General features: G+C 37.1%; 2 protein-coding genes across 10 annotated transcripts in view; one reads left to right on the plus strand and one right to left on the minus strand.

Moving 5' to 3' along the window:
• The window catches only part of TBL1X (transducin beta like 1 X-linked), a 210438-nt gene that overhangs the window by 175221 nt on the left and 11716 nt on the right, over positions 1-23501 (plus strand). For all 6 annotated transcript variants that reach the window (XM_067296336.1, XM_067296356.1, XM_067296383.1 and 3 more), the window contains 6 exons: positions 5155-5287; positions 14001-14142; positions 16858-16921; positions 17008-17105; positions 18591-18651; positions 22954-23075. In XM_067296336.1, the coding sequence (XP_067152437.1) occupies positions 5155-5287; positions 14001-14142; positions 16858-16921; positions 17008-17105; positions 18591-18651; positions 22954-23075 (620 nt within the window). The remainder of the gene's footprint in view (positions 1-5154; positions 5288-14000; positions 14143-16857; positions 16922-17007; positions 17106-18590; positions 18652-22953; positions 23076-23501) is intronic.
• The window catches only part of GPR143 (G protein-coupled receptor 143), a 59436-nt gene continuing 50559 nt past the window's right edge, over positions 14625-23501 (minus strand). The window contains exon 13 of one of the 4 annotated variants that reach the window (XR_010884144.1): positions 14625-14742. The gene's annotated coding sequence lies outside the window, so the exon portion shown is untranslated. Of the gene's footprint in view, positions 14743-22017; positions 22071-23501 lie in introns of those variants that run through there. The other 3 variants (XR_010884146.1, XR_010884147.1, XR_010884145.1) reach the window with 3 other exon arrangements.

Consider the following 23501-nt stretch of genomic DNA (forward strand, 5'->3'; position numbering starts at 1 on the left):
TCATTTGTGAAAATCTTTGGGGAATTTCTTCCTGTCTCAGGACAAAAAATAAATTCTGAAGGTAGAAAACTGATTAGCAGATCATCACTAGTACAGATCCTCTCAGACTTGCTTCTCCTTGATCTGAAGAAACACACGTGCTATTGTATTTTAAAAAAAAGAAAGTCTTGCAGGTCACTTCAGATGTATCTCCACATTCTACACCTTGATCTCTCAGGTTTGCTATTTGCACCTTTGAAAGAAAGTAATTCCCACAGTGATTTTTAATAGAAGGGTTTTCATGAACAGTTACAGGCCTTTCTTGGAATATTTATGAGGAAGTCCTGTATGACTTAATGTATCATCCAGTAGTTTTGCCTGGAGTAGGATGCCAGTACCTGACATTGTGTTGTCCTGTAAAATTTCACCAAGGTAGGATTCATGTCAGCCAATGAGGTATTCCACCAGACAGCAAATTTCAAGGCATAACTGTGGATACGCAGCCTGCCAGACAGATAAGTTAACAGAGCAGTGGTAGTGGGAAGACAGAAGGTCCTCGGGGAGTAGTTGGCCAGCTGGCATGTACTGTTGGCAGCTCCTGTTGTGCCAGTTGCTCATCATGGGTGAAGAGGTGAAGTCTGCAGTTTAAGGAGAAGCAGGCTTTGGAGAGAAGCTGCTGAGAAATGGAAGGGCAGCGACTCTCTGATGTGTGTGTCACCTTGGGATAACTGTAACCTTTCTGCCTGGGTCCTTCAGAGTGTATCAGCAAGGTGGTGTAGCACAGCTGAAGGTTGAGGAATATACGTGGAAGATGCACACAAAATTGCAAAACTGGCATTCCCACCCTTGAACAGACCTGTTTAAACAACAAACTTAAGAGATCTTCCTCAGTAATTATCAGCAACCACTAGAAATAAAGACTCTAGCAAATCTAGCTGGTAATTTATTGCATGGGTCTGATTAACTTTCTTACACTTTTATTTCTCTCTTTTATGGTAAAGATAGAAAAATATAGTTACCTTGGTTAAATAATAAAAGAGTCATACCTTTCCTTTTCATTACTTGCGTAGGGTAAAATGTACATCCAGTCTTACTTCTCCCTTATCACTGTGTTCAGAGAGTCTGTTTAGTCTAGGATAGAATAAGACAAAAGGTCTGGCAAAAGTTTAGGTTAGGACAAAAAGTTTAGGATAGGATAGGATAAAAGTTTAGGATAGGACATAAGATGGGTAAGGTGAAAGCTGGGACACCTACTGGGGGTAAAGGGCTGCTGATATGAAAGATGTGAGAAACTTCCCAAACCGTCATTTCCACTACTGTCAGGTTCCACAGAACTGGTATATAGCAGGGTGGTTTTAAATAGTGTCTTAGTCCTTAATCATAACCTGGAAGTCACCCATATGTCAACCTGTCAAAAAAAAAAGTAATAATAATAATAAGGAAAAGAACAGAGAAGAAGATGTCTTTGGGAAGTTATCTAGTTTGCATTTATTCTGATAGGGAGTTCTCCTGCACACTGTAAGTCTTCAAAAAAAAAAGTTAATGTATTTAATATAATAAGATAGAATATATTTTTATATGTACTGTATATAATATAATTAATATTCTATGATAGAAAGCATGATTTGATCTAAGAAAGGGAGAAAGAAAAAAAATCTAAGCATAGTAACAGTTTGAGACGCAGGTTTTAAAAAATAAAAATAAAAATAAACTTGCTACCTTCTGTTGCTGTTTCCTGGTAGTGTTTTCGGCTTTAAGTCAGCTTAAAAATTAATAATAAAAAAAATCACCATGTAGAAATGGAGCCAAACTTTGGATTGTTTTCCAACTCAAATTTAGTGTCATTTGTTTCATTATATTTGTCAAGATTTGCTTGAGCTTATGAAAAATAGAACTCTGAACAAAAAAAAACTGAGCCCAGTTCTTTTATTATAATTGTGGCCATAAAGAACAGCTTCAGTGAATGGCCTGTCAAAGATTTAAGTAAAAAAACACATTTCCTGAGAAAACTCAGGTTTAGATCTTAAAATAACTTTTTTTTTAATCTGGTGGAAAAATAAAGAAATAGTTAAAATCACTCACTGGTATTTTAAAACTGTATTTAAAAAAAAAAAAAACTTCATCATAAAAGTTTGGAGGAATGTAACTTTTAATTTCCAGTGGTTTTATGTTTTTAATATGTTCGAGGGAAAAAATTAGAAGAACATAGTGTATTTTTAACCAGAAGGTCCCTGGCCTTTAGAAAATGGTTTGTATTAACATTTCAGCACAGTCCTCCAATATGTGACCTGCTGACTATGATTTTGACCTATGAAAACCTGTTGCATTTGGTAGAACTATCGTCTTTTTCAAGGATCCTTTGTGCAAATGAGGTCTTAACCAAGAACTTTCTGATCTGAAGATTCTAAAAAAAAAAAGCCTATTCCTAATGATTACTGTAGCTGGGGGCTTCTAATTCCCTGTACATCTATAGTATCTGCAGCCATAGGAAAGCAGAATTTTTAGATAAGAAAGCGCTCAAACCAGCTCACACTGTACAAGGAGCTCAGCACTCATTGCTAGGGTTCATCTTGTACTCTAGGGTTTCTGCAATTTTTTGTTGTTAAAGTAACCAAATCTTTTTTATATTGCTAGTGTCTATCTGAATCTGCAAAGAGCCTGAAGCGATATTGCAGAAGTAGGAACTGTACCATTTGTTCAATGGGGCATTTTAAATTTTGTGCTTAGCAGTAACAGTCTAAATATGAATGTTACTGACTATTTAATTACTGATGAAAACAGGAAGAAAATACACATGATATGAAGATTTGCAAACAGTTTCTGAAAGACTCCACATTTTTCCCTCCCTCTTATTTTGCACAGTTGGAGCTGTAGTGTCAAAATGAGTAGTGAAAAATAATAGAAAATATTCCTGGAGGTGTTTGATCACTCCCAAAGGCAAATCAGTCTTGCATACGCCAATGCAGATATCAGCTGATCAAGGTTTCTTTTTCATAGCAAGACCATTTTTCTTTACAGCAATTAAGAACATTGAAAGTGTGTATTTACGTTCTTCCATCTGGCCATGTACAAAGGAAAAATTTCTAAGTATCGGATGGCCTTGCTCTGATAGCACCTCATAACTCAGGGACCTTGGAGTAATGCTGTTTACAAGCCTTCATTTGATTTTACTCAAGAGTGAAAAGCAGCTCTGCCTTTAGAGCCAGGCAGGTGACACTAGGATCATATTTGATAAGAGCAGCATCTCATTTAAATTTTTCAAATTAAAGTACTTGAAAGATATTACCTCTTGATTTGCCCCCGGTTTCCAACTCACACTGTGAATAGGACACAGATGAATGCATAATCATTACTATGCTGCTGTTTTTCTCATCAAAGTATGCTTTAAACCGGGTGATTTTCTGCTGCGGTGAGAAACAGAAGATCATGAGTTGTGGGCTCCTGTCTTCTGGTTGGTTTTGATAGTGCTTTGCTCTTCATTGCCCTGATTACCCAGAATATCATAACAGAGTTCCCAGTTGCTAATGTCAGGCTAAATCTCGAGCATTAATACATCCTGACAGTATTAATTTTAGTAGTTACACACATAGGGAATTATCAAGGGCAATGATTTACATATGGACTTAGCAGAGGTGTAGGTTTTGCAAGCAGGCATTTGTAATATGTTTATTTTTATGCAACAATTCCATAGATAGTAAGTGTAGTTAAAAATATAAATATTTTGAATGAGGAATGTGAACTGTGAAACTACTGTTATCTGTTTCCTAATTTTAATACTCAAAACAATGCCATATAACTCACTGAATGACATGTGAATCTATGGCATAGCTAGGGCACAGACAGAACACTCCATAATTAATAAGGTACCCAACAAAATGTGCTGTTAGAAGTGCTATTTATGCGACTCAGCAAAAATTAGACTGAGCAAATCAGGGTAGTTGAAAGCATGGGCAAGGGTAGAAATCTGGAGATCTTCCTTCCAATGGCAATTGTGTACCATCACAGTCTGTTTTGCCAAGCAATGGGCAATAGCTCAACTGAGCATGAGTATCGGGACAGATGGCTGATTTTAAATACCATAAACACGTGGCAATAAAGGAGCATAATTACTTCACTTGTGAACCTATGGATCTCCATATGTGATTAAAGAATGACTAACTAAAAGACTTAACCCAGAATAAGGACTTGGACTTTGATCAATCAGAGCAGATCAGCTGGCCAAGAAATCGATTAAATAACCAGAGGCTGCCTCTCTGACAGCCTGCCACGTACCTGCTCTTGGATGTGCTTTCTGTGAAATGGGCTACACTTCTGTATGTAACATCTGTTATCTGTTGTTTCAGTGTGTTACCTGTCCTTGATTGGTGTCTTGTTCACAGAGGATAATAATCTTGTGTTGCTGCCAGGAAGTGTAGTTTGAGCTGAAAATGATGAAGATTTATACTGAAGCGATGAAAATCTGGAGTGAAAACATTGTTCGTGGTGCAAATTGGAACGAATTGCTGCCACTAAGAGAAATTCATCATTTTAAATTTGCTTTATTTTTTCCTTAAGGAAATGCAAGAGCTTTGTAAAAAACAGTTACTTAGACTGCAAAAAAACACCAAAATTGCAGCATGCAGGTTAAGTATATCTATGTATCATTGGTTCCTTTGCATATATCATGATACCCTAAAGCAAGGTGATCACTCACTGTTTTCCTGCAGTGCTCAGGGAATGAGGCCCTTATTCAGTAAATCCTTCATCTGTCAGTAGCCCCACATATTACTTACTGGACACCCTCCAAGAAACTGGATGTGCTGTATGTTACTTTTTTACAAGAACAGCACAAAGCTTTCTCAAATGTAGTAATATCCTATTTTAATAAATCCTGAAGTCATTTTTAATAAAGTCAGCTTCAGAAAAACATACTGAAGTAAATGCTAACCATTTTTTGAAGAAAAGCTACATTCATTTATACAGAATATTTTGGAAAGCTCTACATTTTGAAGAACTATCATAAATTTGAATCACCCTAGGGAAGAAAATAGAATAATATGGTCAGTGACACAACACAGTACGTTATTTGTAATGTGTTCATTGCATTAAGCGTTAGCCTGTGGGTAGCCAGCTATTTTTAAAGCAGATCTAACAACATCTTGCAGACTACTTATATTCTGATATATCTCCTTCCAGATAATCATTCAAAGCCAATGGAAATTGACGGGGATGTTGAAATTCCTCCTAACAAAGCAACAGTCCTTCGGGGCCATGAATCAGAGGTGTTCATCTGTGCCTGGAACCCTGTCAGTGACCTGCTAGCATCTGGGTAAGAGCATGACTGAGACCAGCTGCTGCAATTAGAGTTTATTTAGAGATGCAAGAACATGAGAGTGTGCACTAGAGATTAATGAGACTTCTCTCTACTGCTTTTCCAGCCTGCAACTGTTTTTTTCAGCGGTACCCTACCTATGTAGGAGTTAGGTAATTGTAAGGTGACACAGAATATCAAGCACTTGCACATTTAAGATGTGCTGGGTTAGAGTGCCTGGAGTGTACTCTACAGCCCTGAATACACATAAAAATATTTTAAATGTTTTTAAAATAATTATGGAAAATTCTCAAAATATTAGGAGGTCATGTAACCCGCTCTTATTCTTCTTACTTAATGGTGAACACTTGGGTCTCAGAAAGTCTTTGTCATCCAAGCTTTCTTTAAAGAAGTATCGAAACTCTAAAATAGAGTTGTCTTTGGCTTATGTCTGCATTAGCATGGCGCAGCACAGTAGGAATAGGTCTGTAGAGCAAAACACTTGTGTGAGGACATTATGTCCCGGTGTTTGTATTGGGGAGGAAGGCTTCAGGCTGGACCTAGTTTTGTCCCATAAACTGAACATTCAAGAGTGGTTTGAGGGCATATTTTGATTCATTTTCATTTAAAAGGAGTCCCTCCAGTTTGTGCTCTCCAAGACTGCTCTGCATTGAGAGCCAAAGCGTGGTAAGTGGGACAATCAGGGAATTCACTTACAAAACACACTCCTGATTCAAACTAAAATGCTATTTTATATATATATATGTAAGAGCTATATTGAGACACTCAAAATCTGCATTTGTCCATGCTTAGAATTAAACATTAAAATGAAGGCTAAACTGAAGAAGTCTAACTGGGAACCTGAAGGAAAGCTGATAGAGAGGAGAGGGATGGGTCTTCATGATGTACAGCTATCCAACAGTAGGAAAACACATTTCTGAAAAGGAAGAGAGAATGTCCTTATTCTATTTCCAGACTTTTGCAAGATCATCAGCATAGTCTTCTTCCAAGTTAGTGGTTGACTTAATACATGAAAATGAGGAGTTAGAGTGCAAATGGGAAAGAATAAGTAGGAAAAATAAAAGTCATTGACAGAAATAAATACAAGCTGTAGAAACAGCACAAGATCTCTAAGAAAGTAAAGGCAACAGTCTGTTGAAGAGAAGAGTAATTTCTGACAACAAACTGGATCTTTAGAAAAGAGAATGCTTCTAAATATCCTTTTTATTCTGAAATGTCCAATCCTAATAGTACTTTTAGTATCTATAACACTAGGTATCTTCATATATTCATTTTAAATGGGTGTAGCAGCAGAAATTGCAAAAATGTATGTAGATTTTTTGGATGAAATACTTTGGTTGTCAGGTCTTTTCTTCCATAGGCTTATGGCCTTCTGATTTGTGACAGGGTCTGTGGGTGATACCATGATTCAGACAAGCAATAGTAATAACAGACACTCTCTTATGCCTTGCATTTACTATGCTTTCTGCTAACCATATTCCTCTACCCACTCAACCTTCTAGTGTCTCAGGCAATATTGCTAGGCAATATTACTTATCCCTAGCAAAGATCAACCCAAATGACTATTATTAAGAACATAAGAAGGGACCTCCTGGTCATGAAGGAGGCAAGGGTAAAACAGTTATTTCGTACAGATAGTTCTCTTCCAAGAACATAGTTGAGAGAGCTATAGAATGAGATTTATTTAATGTATAAATGAAAAATATTTTAAGATTGACACATCTGAAAGAAGTGTGGCATATGATATTCCTTAATCTTCCTGGTCCAAATCTGAGTGGATGTTTCAAGAAAAAAAAAAAAGTATCAAAGGAAGGCAAAGAATCTGTGACATTAATGAAATGTTACTGCCTGTGTAATGATTTGTAAATTAGCATCAAGTGATCCTGAACTAACTTGATCCTGTACTACTCATTTAACATTTCAGTATATGCCTAAATGCTGTGATTATCCATAGGTAATCATGACATAATAGTGAAGGAACCCCCACAGATTAAGGTGTAAGAATTTAATTAACCATAGTAAATTGTTTTCATGGTTGGTTCTTACTAAAGATGAAAATTCGGAAAAATTTTCATAAAAACGTGGAATAGCTTTCCAGGAGTAGAGGCAAATTTACGTAGAAGATTCAATGGCTGTTTTCAGAGCTGTTATCTTAACCTCTTCATTTAGGATCATTCAAATCAAGGGACTGGATATGTTGATCCAATAGATCTCCTTTGGCCCTGTCATCACAATGCATTTTTCATGGTGAATTTACCCATCATGGTATTTATTTGAATTCTGTGGAAGACAGTCTTCAGATGATCAGTCAGCACAACCATATTATTTAAGGAAAATCCATGGGGAGAAAGGATACCATACAGAATTACTCTTTAGGGACACTTGGTGGCACCTGAGATGAAGTGAAGAATGCTGCTTTATTCTGGAGAGTATCTACACAGCTGATCTTAGACATCTACTCAAGTGCTCTGTCCCTCTGCAGGTACCTACATCTCTCAACTCATTCTATAAGGAATTAAGACTCCTAAATATAGGTGTTCAGACCTCATCAGTTGGCTTTAACATTGATAGCTACCTCTGGGTATCTGATTCACCTCTTTGCCAGTACCTGCCATTCCTGTCCTGGTTCCCAAGGCACTGTAGCTCACAGCCCTAGCGTGCATAGTTTAAACCATGCAGCATCTGATAAACCAGAGTAGGTACTGCAGTGACTGAGGAACCAGAAGCTGTTTAATTCTGCTGCAGGGTGCTAAACACCAGTAGATGGATGGGGCAAAGAGCACGGGACATTGATATCTTAAACAGTTTCAGCTAAACCTGGAGGATGACAATCAAAACTATTAGTCAGATGCCTCTCGTTCCCTCTCGTCATCCCTTCCATTTGCCTTTACCCTTCAGAGTTATAGGTCTTATTAATAAGTTTTGCTACTAATTTTGGAAGCACATAACTATACACATGGCTGGAAAGTACATTCAGATACTGTGTCTCATGCAGACTGATGGCAATGCAATAAAAATACTAATAATTTAGGTTCATGCACATTCTGATCAGATTTTAGCTTGCTCATAAGAAACAGAGCATGAGAATTCAGTTAGCCTTCAGATAATGCAGCAATAAGTACCATATAAAGCCTACATGATTGAAATGGCATCGAATGCACAGAAAAAAATTAAACCAAAGAGAGCAGATTGTTTCATTATGCCATTGCACAAAAAAGAGTTTGAGATGTCTAGTATAATGATGGTAAGAGTTATCATATATGGGTAAAGTATGTATTACAGCACCAACTAAATAAGGGGAAAAATTCCCTGAGCTCTTCAGTATGTTGCAGTTCTGTTTGTCCTTTACAAATTAATGCTTCCAAAATGAAAACTGCACTTAATCTGATGTGCCAATTCTGAACTGTTGTATTCTATAATAGCCATATTGTTCTGCCCAGTCCTTAGTTTTCTTGTACTTTCCCATCTGCTGCCCTTTAAAAATATGTATATATAAAACTATTAGATAAGTGAAAGAACACATTTCTTCTGTCTATTCAGTGCCTAGTACAATGGACCTCAATATATGACAAAGTATTTTTTTTCAAGCCATAAGTTATACAACTAATAAATTTCTCTAACAATTAGCGTTTTAGAACACATTCTGATGTAATCTTCAAAACACTAGAAGAGTAACACAGGTTTAAGATCTAATCAAAAACAAACTGTGTATGGGGATTTGTTTGCAGAATAAATTATGTGAAACTAAAGCATGAGTTTCCAAATGTAGTGGTATCCCACTGAGAAAGGAAGTTTGATTTTTAATATTCCATCCACACATTCACAAAGACTTTTTAAGGTATGAAAGCTAGCACAGCAATGTGTACTCTCTGTACTTTGAAAATGGCTGTTGAAAAGAAAAAAACTGGAGACAGAAATCTCTCTGATAAAATAGCCAGAAAAAATACATACTGTCAAGCTACTCTTTCCTCTTCCACCATACCTTAAAGAGGAGGATGGGAGAGACTAAAGATACCGGTAAAGCCTATCAAAGGCTTGAGTGTCACCGGATGCTTATGAGAAGGATGCTTAGATATTATGAAGGGAAGTATTATAATAGTACAGTAAAATACATACATACAGACATGTAAGAGGATTAACTATCCATTATGAAACAAATCAACATTCCAAAACAAATAATTGCATAAAACATTTTGGACATGTAAAATAAAATGTAGATGGTTGGCCAAATCTCAGGCCATCCCCAGCCATAGTTCTGATTTTGCTCTTCTCTGCAAAGACTGATTTCTTCCGTGAAATATCTTTCAGTGTCTATGTTTTAATTTTATGACACATGAAAGTTATTCCAGATGGTTATGTTCCATGGATGGTGCAGAAACCCATTACAGCTACCTCCACATTAGTAAACTAAACATGCCTGGGAATATTCCTATGCTTTGAGGCCAACTGGCACAGAATGACCTGTATCTATGCTAGCAAACCGTCTTGGCTGCGGACAGGATAGCTGCCTACAACCTGCATATTTGAAATTGTCTCTGGACCATTCTAACCACCAAGCTGTGCCCAGGAATTATTCAGGGAGAGTGTCGGGGCCCGGTATACACCAATAGGCCTTAATGGCCCCAGCAGAGAGTGCAAGTTCAAACAGACCAAATTCTGGCCAGGGAATAATCTATCAGTTTGCTAGCATAAGTGGTCATAGTCCAGTAACCAAGTATGTTTATGAGCATACTTGAATTTGAAACAGACTGTGAATGTCAATGTTGCGGGAGCCTTGAACTCCGGAAGCTTTTCTAGTTAAAATTAGGATGCTTCTGTCTGCACATCCAGCTGCTTCTTCCAGGAACATGCTCTGTTCTGTTGCATTCAGCCAGGTCCTTTAAGCAACCCTCGTAGCCTCAAAGCAGGAAGGCCTGGCATCATTCCCAAAACCCAGCAGTAGGTTTCTTTGCTTGTCTTTGCTGATCTACACCAGCCTCTTTCACAGGGGGGGACTTTGTCTCTTCCAGAGCTCCATGTGCACTTTAGCTCTCCTTAGTCAATGAAATAATTAGCCATAGAAGCCATCGTTCACAAAGTTTTAGGATTATGGCCATGTCTCTCAGAAGCAAGAAAAGATGTTTCTAGGTCATCTTCTGCTATCATCTCTGGATTGTATATAATGCTTTGAATTACCATATTCCTCATACCAGTTGTTTAGGAACGGTTTTGACTTACCCGTCCATACCTGCTATTGCAGGTTTCAAACTCCTCAAACAGTGCCAGGTGTTAATTCTACTAACTGCAAGGGCTGATTTATTAGCAGGTGACTTTATTGAAGCCTGTTTCTTCATTGCATCAAATCCTTAATGCAAAATGGTCAGCCGTTTGGTGAGGTCTGTTTGAATAAGCAATACTGTAGAATCAGCATAGACACAGAGCCTTCTGCTAAAGCTTAGGCACTACAATCTTCCTCTGGATACCTCCAAGATATCTCCCTCTGCTGACTCCCTAGGAGATGTAAGCACTTATTCTGAGAGGCCTGCTTCATTAGCAAAAAGTTATATGCGTAAATTAGAAGGGGTTCCTTCCCTTTATGCCTTTAATAATCTCTTTTAAAATAAAATAATCTAAAAAATCTAACCTATTTAAGCCAGAAGTGCTAAATACACATTTTAGCAATACTGCATAACAGTGTAACAGTAAATATAATACTTGAAACTGAAAACTAGAAATAACAAGATACAACAGTCATCTTGCAAATTTCTTTACACAACTGCAGCTATTTTAACCTCTGTGCTGACAGTTATGGAATGGGGATTTTATATGTCGCAAATAAAATTCTGCAAGCGTTTGTCCACCTGGATTCATGATTACATGGGGGCTGAAGAACATGAAATAAAATTCTTTCAGAACTAAGCCTTCCTAAAATTTGGCAGTACTCTACCCTAGTGCAGAACAGTACACCTATTGCTCAAGTGTTCATGACTTGCATGTTGGAATCAGCTGCTTTATCATGCAGATAGAAATGCTTCTGTGGGCTAAGGAGATTAAATATCTTTCTGAATTGTGCTTGAACTATGGTCCCTCTAATAAGGCAGGGTTCACTGAATCATTCAGCAGAAATCAGAATACTTTCCAGAGCAGAGAACACTCCTTTTTTTTTCCAGCGAAAAAAGGGAAGACACACAAATACCCCTGCCACACACTGATAGGTTCATAAAGCCTCTCTGCAGGGACACATAATAGCTTATGTAGCCTTCGGAGGAAGAAAATGGAAAAACAAAATTAAAATACTGTAAAATAAGATTGTCCAAGCACAGCCAGAATATTGACTAAATAAAACTGTTGAAAAACAAAACGTAACCCTTTTAGAACTAGCAAATACGAAATTGTGTTTGATAGTCAAGAGCTGAGTGTTTTATTCAAAGGGTCCAATAACAAACTGGGTTATTACAATGAGGGCAGGCCTGGCTTAGAATCTGCTATAACAGAGAAGCCAGCGCTGAAGGAATTTCCTAGTTGGTTAGCATGTTAACCCATAACCCAAGCCTATAAAAGGCTTATGTTCCCACTATTGTAAATTATCACAAATAAAAATGTCCCTTAACTTCTAAGCCTCATGATTAACTTCATTAATTTTCTAGCTAATATGTGCAAAATTGTTGGTCAGTCTTCCAGATCTCTATAGAAATAAAGAGTTAGATTACAATCACAGCTGTGTATGATGACAAAAATTATCCTGACTTAAATTATTTCTTACTCACTAGTGTAAAAGATGAGTGCCAAAAATGAAAGAATGGCTGCATAGCAGTAGGCTGTGGTTAGCCTGGCAAAGCCCTGGCCAGTCGTCACTTCTCAGCTTGTCATAGAGGGTTCACAGGAGGTGGGAGGCACATTCCCCGTGCATGCAATGACCCAACAGAGCTCTGAGCCAGTGATGTTGGCAGAGGGGTTTTTGCTCTTATGGTTAAACCGTTTTCATGTAAAATCTGGCTAAATTATATATAAAATATTTGCAGTGGGGATAATATAGAAATATACAAAGATCAATCAAGTTTGGCACTTGAAAAGTATGAAGTTTTTCAAATTTTCTGGAATTTTTGTTATCAATAAATAAAATGTTTTATTAGTAGACCAGAATAAAATTTTAAATTCTCTTGTGAAGGATTTCCTTTTCAGTAAAACATGGGTTATCAAAGCAAAAATGGATCTCAGGAATTTAGTTTCAGGAGAAATACCTTCTCTCCTTGCTAGTCTATAGGAAAAGAAGTTTTAATCATTACTTAGAAAAAGACAGGAAAAGGTAACATGTGAAGTATATAGATAATGAAATTTCATTTGGACTGTATGAATTCTAAGAAACATAGGAGAGATCCTAATTCTGCTCCAAGGATGATTCTGTTTACTGTGTATAAAATGAAAATAACCCTCTGGACAAAACAAGCAATCCATTGTACAAATAGTTTTATTGATTGTTTTAAAAAATAGTTGGGGGGGGCAACATGAGAGACAAATCTCAATAAACTAGAAAGCATAATATATTCCACTTTGTTGCAGATTAATTTGTGACCTCAGAGACATTTTTCATTAGAAGAAGGACTTAGGCAAACTGAAAATAAATATATGATTTATGAGAATAGTATGATAAACTCTTCACTTCCTCCTCACAACTTTCTCTAGAAAACATCAGAATTTTAGTCTGCAATAAAAACATCTTGGAAAATATTCAGTCTATAAAACAGATTAAAAACCTAATGCTGTCTCTATCTTGCTGTCTGTCTCTCATCAAGAAAAAATACTCTCTTATGTCAATAGTTATTTTGCCACTTTTTTGGACAACATGAGCTAAGCAGCCAAGCTCCAGACAGCAAAGGACTCTAGACAACACAAAGTGAATTTAAATCACCTTTCTATTTTCCTAATCTTTAGGTTCCATGGTTTGATTGTATGCTGAGAGACAGCTCTGCAGATAGCTTCTGTCAGAGGCTATACTCTGGACTGTCCTAAACAGAAGTGGAAAAAGTACTTTATGAAAGAGCACCGTCCAACTTAAAGGCAGCCTTATGTTCTCCTCCTGCTCCTGCAGTGGTTGTCGGAGGAGCTCAGGCTGAACCAAGGAGCTGGCGCTGCAGCAGCTTTGTCACACAGTTAGAGGTCCACTTCCCCCCAGCCGCTGCTGCCGTGACACTAAGCACCTCTGCAGACTGTGACCCTGCAGGTCTGGTCACATTGTCTTCAGAGCAGACTAGGACTCTGGAGCACCAGGAACTCTACAACCAATTAGGACTTTATGTATCTTTATGTGACATTTTTGGGGAAGCAGGCAGGCAGAGCCTTTGTGTTTCTATCTTTATTTGGATTTCCACAGTGTTAATGTGTTTGTAATGTAAACTGCCCCAAGACCATCTCAGTTACGCTGATATGATCTTTATGTAGGAAGTGCAAAATGTGGAACCAAGCAAATATCTTTCGGGTAAAACTATTTTGAATAAAGCAAATGATGTTAAGATGTGGATTCAAATTATATATGTAATTTAAACATGTGTTAGCATAAAAAGAAAGTTTGCCAGTATAGGAACTGCAGGAAAGACAGAACTGCGAAGAAAAGTTGCATTTTAAAGGCTGTGATGAGATGTTCGCTCAATCAAAAATATAACTGGAGGTTTTCACTTTGTTTGTTGGGTGGACTCAATGAGAAGTGTTCATGTTTCCACATTTGCTTTTATAGATCAGGAGACTCAACAGCCAGAATATGGAATCTCAATGAAAACAGCAACAGTGGTTCCACTCAACTAGTTCTGAGGCACTGTATAAGAGAAGGAGGACATGACGTCCCCAGCAATAAGGATGTGACTTCATTGGACTGGAATGTAAGTTAGCTTCTAAGACTGGGGCTGGTTTTTAACTGTCTAAATTTAATTCATAGGCTATTAAGGCTGCTGTTCCGTATCTTTCATATCTGAGGTGGCCAGAACCTCTGTCCTAACCTACCGACCTCTTGTTTCAGATACTCATAATAGACTGAACTTTCCCCTATGCACTTGAATTTTCCAGGACTCTTGCCAGCTTCAAGTTTAATAATGATGTATTTATAGATCTGTTTTTAGGAGCATGAGTAAAAATAGCTAACTTTACAAGTGAAGATTAAGCAAGCGATATATGAACTAATGAAGCCTGATTAATTGTGTATTTGCATCTCATGGTTAATTTATTTTGGTATGTGAGGAGATGTAAGTGCCAGGGAAGCTTTTTCTGAGGTTGGAACATTTATGGAGACACCCTTCTATTTGAATACTGTGGTGCATAACAAAACATGCTCACATTATAGTCTTCATTTTGGTAGGAGCATGTGTAGTCATTCTCTTTCTTACCTTTCCAACTTGTGGATGGGGTTGTCTTGCCTGATCCTTTATTTACTTTCATCCAGCAAAATCTTCTGTATGAGATAATATGATCCGGCACAGAAATGACTGGAGTGAACAGAAAAGACAGATATTGTTGAGAATCTCCAGTGTCTGGGCAGTGTCCATGGGTAGTGTTAAGGCTGTTGCATATCTCCTTTCTGCCACTGAGCAGTGTAAAAGAAACTTAAAAGACCAGGCAGGAATCTGAATGAATTTTGAGATCCCTTGCCTTCTGTCAGATTTGTTGATGTTAGCACAAACGGAGTAATCTCATTTGCCTTGTTTCCTTAGGAAACCAGATTTAAAAATTAAGTACCAGAAAGGATTCTCATCAATATATATGGTGTCATTTGCTGGTTGGAGACCAGGTTCTATTGATTAATCTTTACTGCACTATTATTGTCCTCCAGGTGAGCTAGATGCTTCCCAAAAGTAAAAGATAAGGCCACTGCACAAAACAGCTTCCCCTATATTTTGTATATTTGACACAATGAATGAAGTTGATAAATAGTACAGAAAGCACAGGTAGGTTAGCAAAGCAAATAAAGATAAAAGCCACTGTGTTCATTATTTGTTTCCGGTGGACATCATGGTGAAGAAATATTGTCAGGAAAAACTGAGTTGAGGAGTGCGAAGAGGGAGGTTGCATGGAGGAGAAAAGTTGGCAAAAAAGGATGGGAAAGGGCATCCTCTAGTAGTTCCTTATCTTTCCAGACTTAATTGATCACTGATACTTCCCTTCTACCTGGTGCTGTTACCACCTTTGTTCTCATCAGTAATCTAGATGTGTATATCTCAGTGAAGTTGGCTTGGGTTTTGATATTTTTTCCCTACATCATTGTATATTTGAATTAAATCTACAACTGCTCTGACTCACTGTTTTTGGAGGGTTGGAATGGACATATGTTTTAGAGGATTATTTTATTCTTTTTCTTAATTTTCTGTTCATGATGCTAGAAAAGCCATCTGCTTTTATTGTTTACTTAGAACCACAATATTAATCATATTCCACTGTGAAATTTTCACACTGGCTAATATATTAAATCAGTTCTTCTCTTCTGTTTTATGTGATTTACATTGTAATAAGAAATGTCATCTAAGCAGTGCTTGTTAGATGTTAATTCTAGAGGTCATTTTCAGATCATGTCCTTTGGCACCAAGGGCAAGATTCATCTCCCTTAGCTTTAACCACCTAAACTAGTCATACAGGTTTCCACAAAAGTCAGCAAAAACAGAGATGTGTGCTTTGGTGGTGGTCTGGGAAGAGTCTAAAGCAAATGGGATCCTGAATTATGCTCCAGAGGTGGGTGATGCTGTCAGTTATAGAGAGATGCTGTTAGGTTAAGTCCAAACTTCTCGACCTCTGGAGATAAATGAGGTGAATCTTACCTCTAATGCAGCAGCTGAAATGACTTAACGAATAAATGCCTAGCTCCAGCAGTACCTGTCTCACCAGGTTCCAGGGTCAGATTTCTTCTTGATTATTCTCTTATTCTGGCCCAGTAAATTTTGCATTCTTGTCTACACAGGAGCTAACCTCTGATGAAGGGTTCCCTCCAGCAGAATATATATATTTGCTGACTATGATTAGCAGGCTTTCTTGTAGTAAGCAGAACCCATGAATTCAACTTTGCTCAGGCCACCCACCATAGTAGTGTGCCTCTGAGCCTGTGTGTGAATCTGTGTTTAGACACCTAGGAAGCAGCTTCTTTTTGTTAGATAGCATTTGAGGTGTTGAAAGTGAGTGTAGGTGGCTTAGGGGCTTAGGTCCTTCTTGCAGGTATAGATGCCTGAATTTCACTGAACTTGGATTTAGTCAGGATTTAGGTGATCTGTTGATGATTTAGAGGCTCTTTATGCCTAAGAAGTAGTATCTGTTTATTAACTGGAAGAATTCCATATAGGTTGTTGTATCTTGTTTTCCTTTTCCGATCCTTTTGATTAAATTACTCCATGTGATGGTGCAGTCCAATATTTCACAGTAAGCTAGGGAGTTTTATTTCCTCTCTGTTATCTGCCGTACTAACCTCTAATTTAGATCATAATGTAATAATGATATTAGCTATCTCACTATGTGGGCTCAAATTTAAAGGAAAGCATAATGCATCAAACAAAAAAAAAGGTTGGTTGAAATGTATTTCATCTAGTATTTACCTTAGACATTTATATATATTCTAACAGAGTGATGGAACACTATTGGCTACAGGATCATATGATGGTTTTGCAAGAATATGGACAGAAGATGGTAAGTAACACAATGTTCTTAAGCAGTGAACTGTAATTTGGCTAACTTGTGATCAAATTGTAATATTAACTTTTTCTTTATTACAGGTAACCTTGCAAGCACCTTAGGTCAACATAAAGGTCCCATATTTGCCCTGAAATGGAACAAAAAAGGGAATTATATTTTAAGTGCTGGTGTTGATAAAGTGAGTTTTAAAAATACCTAATTCTGACGTATAAATATGTTGATTCAGTGAGCTTGGGCTGCTGAATTTTGTAAGATCATTTTCTTCTGCCCTAGGAGTCCTGCAGAGTTTACTTTCTTTAATTTGTTTTAGTAGGTCTTGATTTCCTCAGATTAAGCAGTTGATTGTGTTTTTGAGGATGCATAGATGTGTACTGTTTTTATGTGAAAGGTTTTTTTAAACACATCTCCATTGTGCCCCCTGTGTAAAATTAGATCTTAAATGTTTTTCAGATAAAGAAAGAACTAATTTCCTTATTTATGCATATAGTTTTATCAAATATTTCCAGGGAAGGAAGTAGCTAGCTCATCTGATTATTAAGACATTTGCATTTGAATAGTATATAAGATTTTCTTTTCGCTGAGTGCGTATTAAGAAATTAAAATGAATGGATGATGACTGAAGGATGAACACAAACCCATTAAAACTCAAACTGGAAAGTAAACACCATTCATCTTGCCTAGCTTTAGATGCCTAAAAAGCCAGATGTCAATGTCATCCTTGGCTTCCTTTATAAAATTAGGAGAGAAGAAAGGCACTTCCAGAAGATGAGTTGCGTGGCCTGTGTTACAGTGAGATGTATTGCCTGCATCCCTTTCCATCAACTTACAAAGGGATCCTGGGGAAACTCGCTCAGACCTGTACATCTGACTTGTAGATGAATCCTGTATTTTCACGTATTTGTGAAAGTGGAAACTTAGAGTTATATTCATTTAATACTGACTTATATGCAGCTACACTTATCTCCCAGTGGTAGTTCCATTGTCCTGGCAAACTTACTTTCCCCATAACAGCAGTGATTCTTTAGATGATCTATAATCAGCAAGATGAGACATCCTCAATTTATTCTCTGGAAGTATATGGTCCTAATAAATTGACAATTCACTCATTAGATAGTATTCAGTTCTGCAGGGGGGTTGCTTAAGTATGCTGTAAGTATGGATTAAACCTGCAGTAAAGAAATTACACTTTAGTTTGTCCCACCACAGTGGTAGCAAGATAAACATTTCACATGGTAATTTAATTGTTATAAATGTAGTATCACTAAGTTTTGTAATAGAATTCAACTTGCATCTTAGAAAAGGGAAAAAGTCTACTTTAAGGAAGATGGTAACTGAAACAGCTGTAACAAAATGCTTATAAAAATTGTTAGTATTGTCTTCTAACATTATCCAGAGAAAACATGCGCATACTCAGTAGTTACATTACTTCCTCTGTAGGGGGGATACTTTTATATCTACACGTAGGTTATTATTCTGTAATATTTGGAAGTGATTTCTGTTTATTCAGCTATGCAGTATACAAGACTCTCTGCAGTCAATAATTTTATCAGCCCGTCTTTTAGAATTGCTCCTCGGTGAGGGCTCTCTCTCTCTTTGTTTTGCTGTTAATCTCTGAGCTGAATCATCACTAATCTTTCTTTTTCCCCCTTCTCTCCGGATACAGACAACAATAATTTGGGATGCTCACACAGGGGAAGCTAAACAGCAGTTTCCTTTCCATTCAGGTAATTTCTGTGTAACTCTTGATAGTAAAATGAAATGCACTTTTTAATTTTGTCAATCTGACGTATCCTTTTGTAAAAATGTATCTGCCAGATCTGTAATCTGAATTATGAACTAAGGTTTTTGTGCCATAACTACCCTGAGTATCATGGCTTGTGGGTTTATCTTTTTTTCAGAAAGATGGGGTTCTGTGAGAATCAGCTGTGAAAGTAAAAGTAAACTCTAAGAGAAGATTTATACACCAGCTGTGCCTGCCTAGCTAACTGATTCTATCAGTACTATGTGCTTGAATAGTATCAAGGCTAAAATGGCGTCTTATAAAGACACTTTTCAGTGGAAACCTCTGGGATCTCTTCCACTCTTCCTGCTAAAGCTCTTGTTGCAATGAAGCTGACTTCAGACAGAAGCAGATGTAGATCTCTCAAAAGTTTACATGCACCCCTGCAAACACGAAGGTCCTCAGGAATTTCTCAGCTTTTAAGTTTGACTTGAAGTGTAGTTCTTTTGTATTTGGTTGGTCTAATTATCAGAAATCAATTGCCAGCTCTGAGAGTCAAAACCTCCCTGCACCAAAACCTTATTTGGACAGTCATTCATAGATCTTGTCTTCTTCCAGAAGACAGGAGACACCCCAGGTACTGAGTAATCTTGAGTAACATGTAATCATTAATGTAATCTTAAATTCACTTGAGACCAGCCTGGTTGACTGAATTCATAACCCAAACTTGATAAGTTGTCACAGTAAAATATTTTTATGGGGCACAGGTAAACTGAGATTATAATTACCAAAACATTCCAGATTCTGATGCTAGAAATACTGTAGTCTTCCTGTGTAACTGTTGTAACCAACTAATTCATTTTTAAATACAGCAGGCTTACACAAGGTGCTTAATGGTGTTTAAAAACATACATTTTCCAACTCATATAAAAACTTTTAATTCCCACATGCTTTTCAAGTGAACCGCTAGTTCTCATTCTTACATTCTCACAGATGTTATTAATATGCAGTAGCAATAGAAACAGCAATTCAACAGAAGACACAGAGTATGTCTATGCACACAGCAGATCCACACTCTGCATTGTGTCTTTCATCTTCTCAGTTATTAGTTCAACTGTGAGTTTGGAGGAGTCAGTGTCTGTTGACAGATTTTCTCATTGTGGCATTTATTTATCATAGCTGTTTCACAGGAGCAAACTTTGCACAGTATAGTGGTGTAGTTAATGAAATTCCAAGGCCTACTAATCCCTAATTATTGGTCTAAGTAGGTGTGTATTCAAAACATAGTTGCCCTTTCAGAATGACGTTCACTGAAATTTAACTGTCTACAGGAATGATGTGCATCATGAACACATCACTCCCATTCTCCTTTTAGCTAATTGAAAGCTTGACTACATCTTCCAGTGCAATGTACCAAAGTCCATCTGCATTATTAGACTGCAAAAAATAATATTATTACATGTGCTGTTCATCTTTAGGCCATAAGACATCGTTGAAGTGGGGATGTGAAGAGACTAACATTTTTTTAATTTCAAATGTGCTTTCATAGTGAATTAAAGGAGTTAGTTATTAAGTAAATTGTTGATAGGTCAAAAATATAGGTCCAGTAGCCCCTTAAAATCTTTGCCCTCAAGCAAGCAGGAATCTTTGTCCTCACAGGAGTCTAAAGCCACAAAGACCTCACCTTGTCCTCCTTGCATCACTTATTCACCAGAACAAAGTAATAACAAATTATTTACCATATCTGGGATCTGAAAACCTTGTCTAAATAAGGATTAAGAGGTGGCATTTTAACAACTAAAACTGTAGTCTAGACAGAGTACAGTCCTCTTAACACATATTCATGAGACATACTTCTTTAAAGTCTAGAAATAGCTGGCCTAGGTATAATGTAAAATTTTTACTTTCGGCTCCTTTAAAACAACTTGTTTAGGTTACACACATATGGACAAAACTGTCATCTTAGAGACTGTCATCTTAAGCGAGACTCCTTTGTCTAAGTCTTGAAGACCTCCATATCATTGATGTTCCCATGTAACTTTAGGGTTTTATGGTCCAGATATGTAAGTATGTGGATAAGTAGCTCACACCTAAGGTTTCATTATTCCATTGCAAAGTTTTAGTGGCCATCAGAGGACATTCAATCAAAAAAACATATTCACAGAGCTTATTTCTTTAAAGTGGAGTGAAATAATCCACATTTCACATCTACCGATAGAAGCATACTTATACATATGCACCCAGGAACAAATTTTAAGTTGTACAGTAAAAGGTATTTGTCCCATCCAGTTTTAGACATATAACTTAAGTGCTCTGAATCACTCTCTGCGGATGTTTAACTCTCTCCACTTTTGAACTTCTAATTCTAAATCACACATAAATTTGATGAGTAAAAGTTTAAATTAACTGACCATTACTGTAACATTTTATTGTTCGTATTTATTTTAGCAGCATTTCTTCAGGTTTGTTACTGCTTTTATTAGATGGCATTCTAATTGCTTTTAAGCAATTGGCTAGTAACCTGTGTGTTTGGAGATGCTTCTTTGGTAATCAGATTACTTTCATCAAAAACTATGTTTGGTAGTTTTTTCCAGACCATTTTACATTATGATTTATCCAATAAACATATGATTAAATACACCAATAAATAAATCAGCATTAATTATCAACACTCTATGATTCAAATTATGCTGTATTACAAATCCATCACTTTAGGTGCCAATAGCTCTCAGAAAATTAGTTTTGGATTCATATATATCATACTAGGTATTAGCCCTGAAGGCATATTGCTACTAATGAAGATAGATCTTTTGTTTGCTCTGAAACAGTAATACAAAGCTTTGCAGCATAAAAAGAAAAACAGGCAGTTAGAGAAATAAAATTCTTCACTGTTTCCTGATCCCCATTCATGCTGATCAGAAGTCACAGCAGTAATCTGCCTTACACACAATTTCCTTTATATTTCTGCAATGTAGAAATTCCTTACCTGTCACACAGAATTATTGAGCTATGTCATTAATATTCTAAAAAATACTTGTATTTGAAACAATTTCAGCCCTCACTTCTCATTTAAAGAGCTATCTAGTGATTCAGAAAGTGACATAGTTCAATCTCATTTTGTGGTTCAAGAAAATTACAACAGGAAAAAAGCATATTTAAATGTAATATGTTTGGCAGAACAGATGTCTTTTCACCTTTTTGCTATAAAAGTATTTCCCTGTAAATATTTTTGAATAAGGAATTTTTTGTTTTCATTTTAATGGTAAACCTGCACTGTATTGTTGACAGAGATTTTTTTTTTTTGCTTCTTAAATGCTAGTCTCATTCTGACAGACCCATTTATAACAACGTGTGCTGGTAATGAAAATTCCTCTATTTTGGCAAATCTTATTCCATCCTCTGGAGGGCAGCTAAACACTTTTCCTGAGGGAAAAAACAAGAAGCAGTTATAGAAACACACACAAGCTGTATGTCAGGAGTTCCCACGTATTTGCTCCTGTGCGTGCTTTTGCTCTGCAATGACTTGCTATGAAAGTTAATGAATTTTTTCATATTTACTGCAGAGTGGGTGTGTGCACACAGCACCAGTTACATGTTCATGTGCTATCTTTGTACAAACTTTCATTAGTTCAATCCTAGTCAATGCAAAACCCTCCACAGAAACTCTTCCTCTGACTTCAGGTAGGCTTAATCAACGTATCTATCTTAAATCAGTGCGCAACCAAATTAAACTGTCTGTATGTAGATATGATTAATCCAGATGTGTCTGCACAGAATGAGAGGGCTACATTGGTTTTTGCCTGAAGGTAGTACAAAGCAAGATGGCCACATGCTCCCTCCCTATCCCATGTGTTGGCTCTGGCATTCACAGGACTGTTTTATGAGTTGATTCAATTCTCTAACCCAGCTGAAATTATCCACATTTTCTCTGGGTTAGTTTTCTCCTAGATTCTTAGCTGAACTGGCTGACAGAGGAGTTCACTGAATGCTAGAGATGGCACAAGAAAGAAGCATGCAGCTGGGAGCAGGGAGGGCGAAGGTGGAAGCAGGACTGTTTTGCCCACTCTCGTGTAATTTTACCCAAAAGATCCTCACAAATAGATGTCAAACAAAGCATCCAGATTGCCCATCACAAGAGAAAAAATGAATTGTGCTCCTCAGACAGTCCCTGTCTGGTTGCAGGTGACAGACTCACAACTAGCTTTTAGTCTCTTTGATACAGAGGGGTGACAGAAGCAAAATAATGTGGGATAACTGTTTCTTTGCGGTGTTCTCTAATGCTCCTTCCGTTGTTTGTACTTCACAGCTCCTGCTCTGGATGTGGACTGGCAGAACAACACTACTTTTGCCTCCTGCAGCACTGACATGTGCATTCATGTATGCAGACTTGGCTGTGATCGTCCCGTTAAAACCTTTCAAGGACACACAGTAAGTTAAGTCTAAAATGTTAGTGATAGAGTCACGACAGCACATAACAATGGTGGCAGCTGATGCGTTGAGCAGGGTATTCTAGCACCAAAGGTTTTATATCTCATTGCTTCCCTAAAACCATATTCTTCGGGAGTGACTCACAGCCTGTGAAAAGGGATAAATTGTTCTAAATCTGTTTAGGAGGCAAAACCTGCAGCTTAAGCAATGACACTGTTCATTTGTAGCATGAGCTGCAGATTGAAGGCACATTAATAAATAGGATTTTGTTTTCTACTCTCTTAATTGCCTTTAATAGTGAGTGAATGAATAAGGACAGAACAATTTACATCCATTCTTCAGTTTTAGAATCAATTTCATCGAATGAGATCCATTTAAGATGTATTTCACTCCTCTTTTCCCCTCTTCTTTAGTATTTAATGGCTG

This window comes from Apteryx mantelli, chromosome 1 (genome assembly GCF_036417845.1).
Source record: "Apteryx mantelli isolate bAptMan1 chromosome 1, bAptMan1.hap1, whole genome shotgun sequence".
NCBI lineage: Eukaryota > Metazoa > Chordata > Aves > Apterygiformes > Apterygidae > Apteryx > Apteryx mantelli.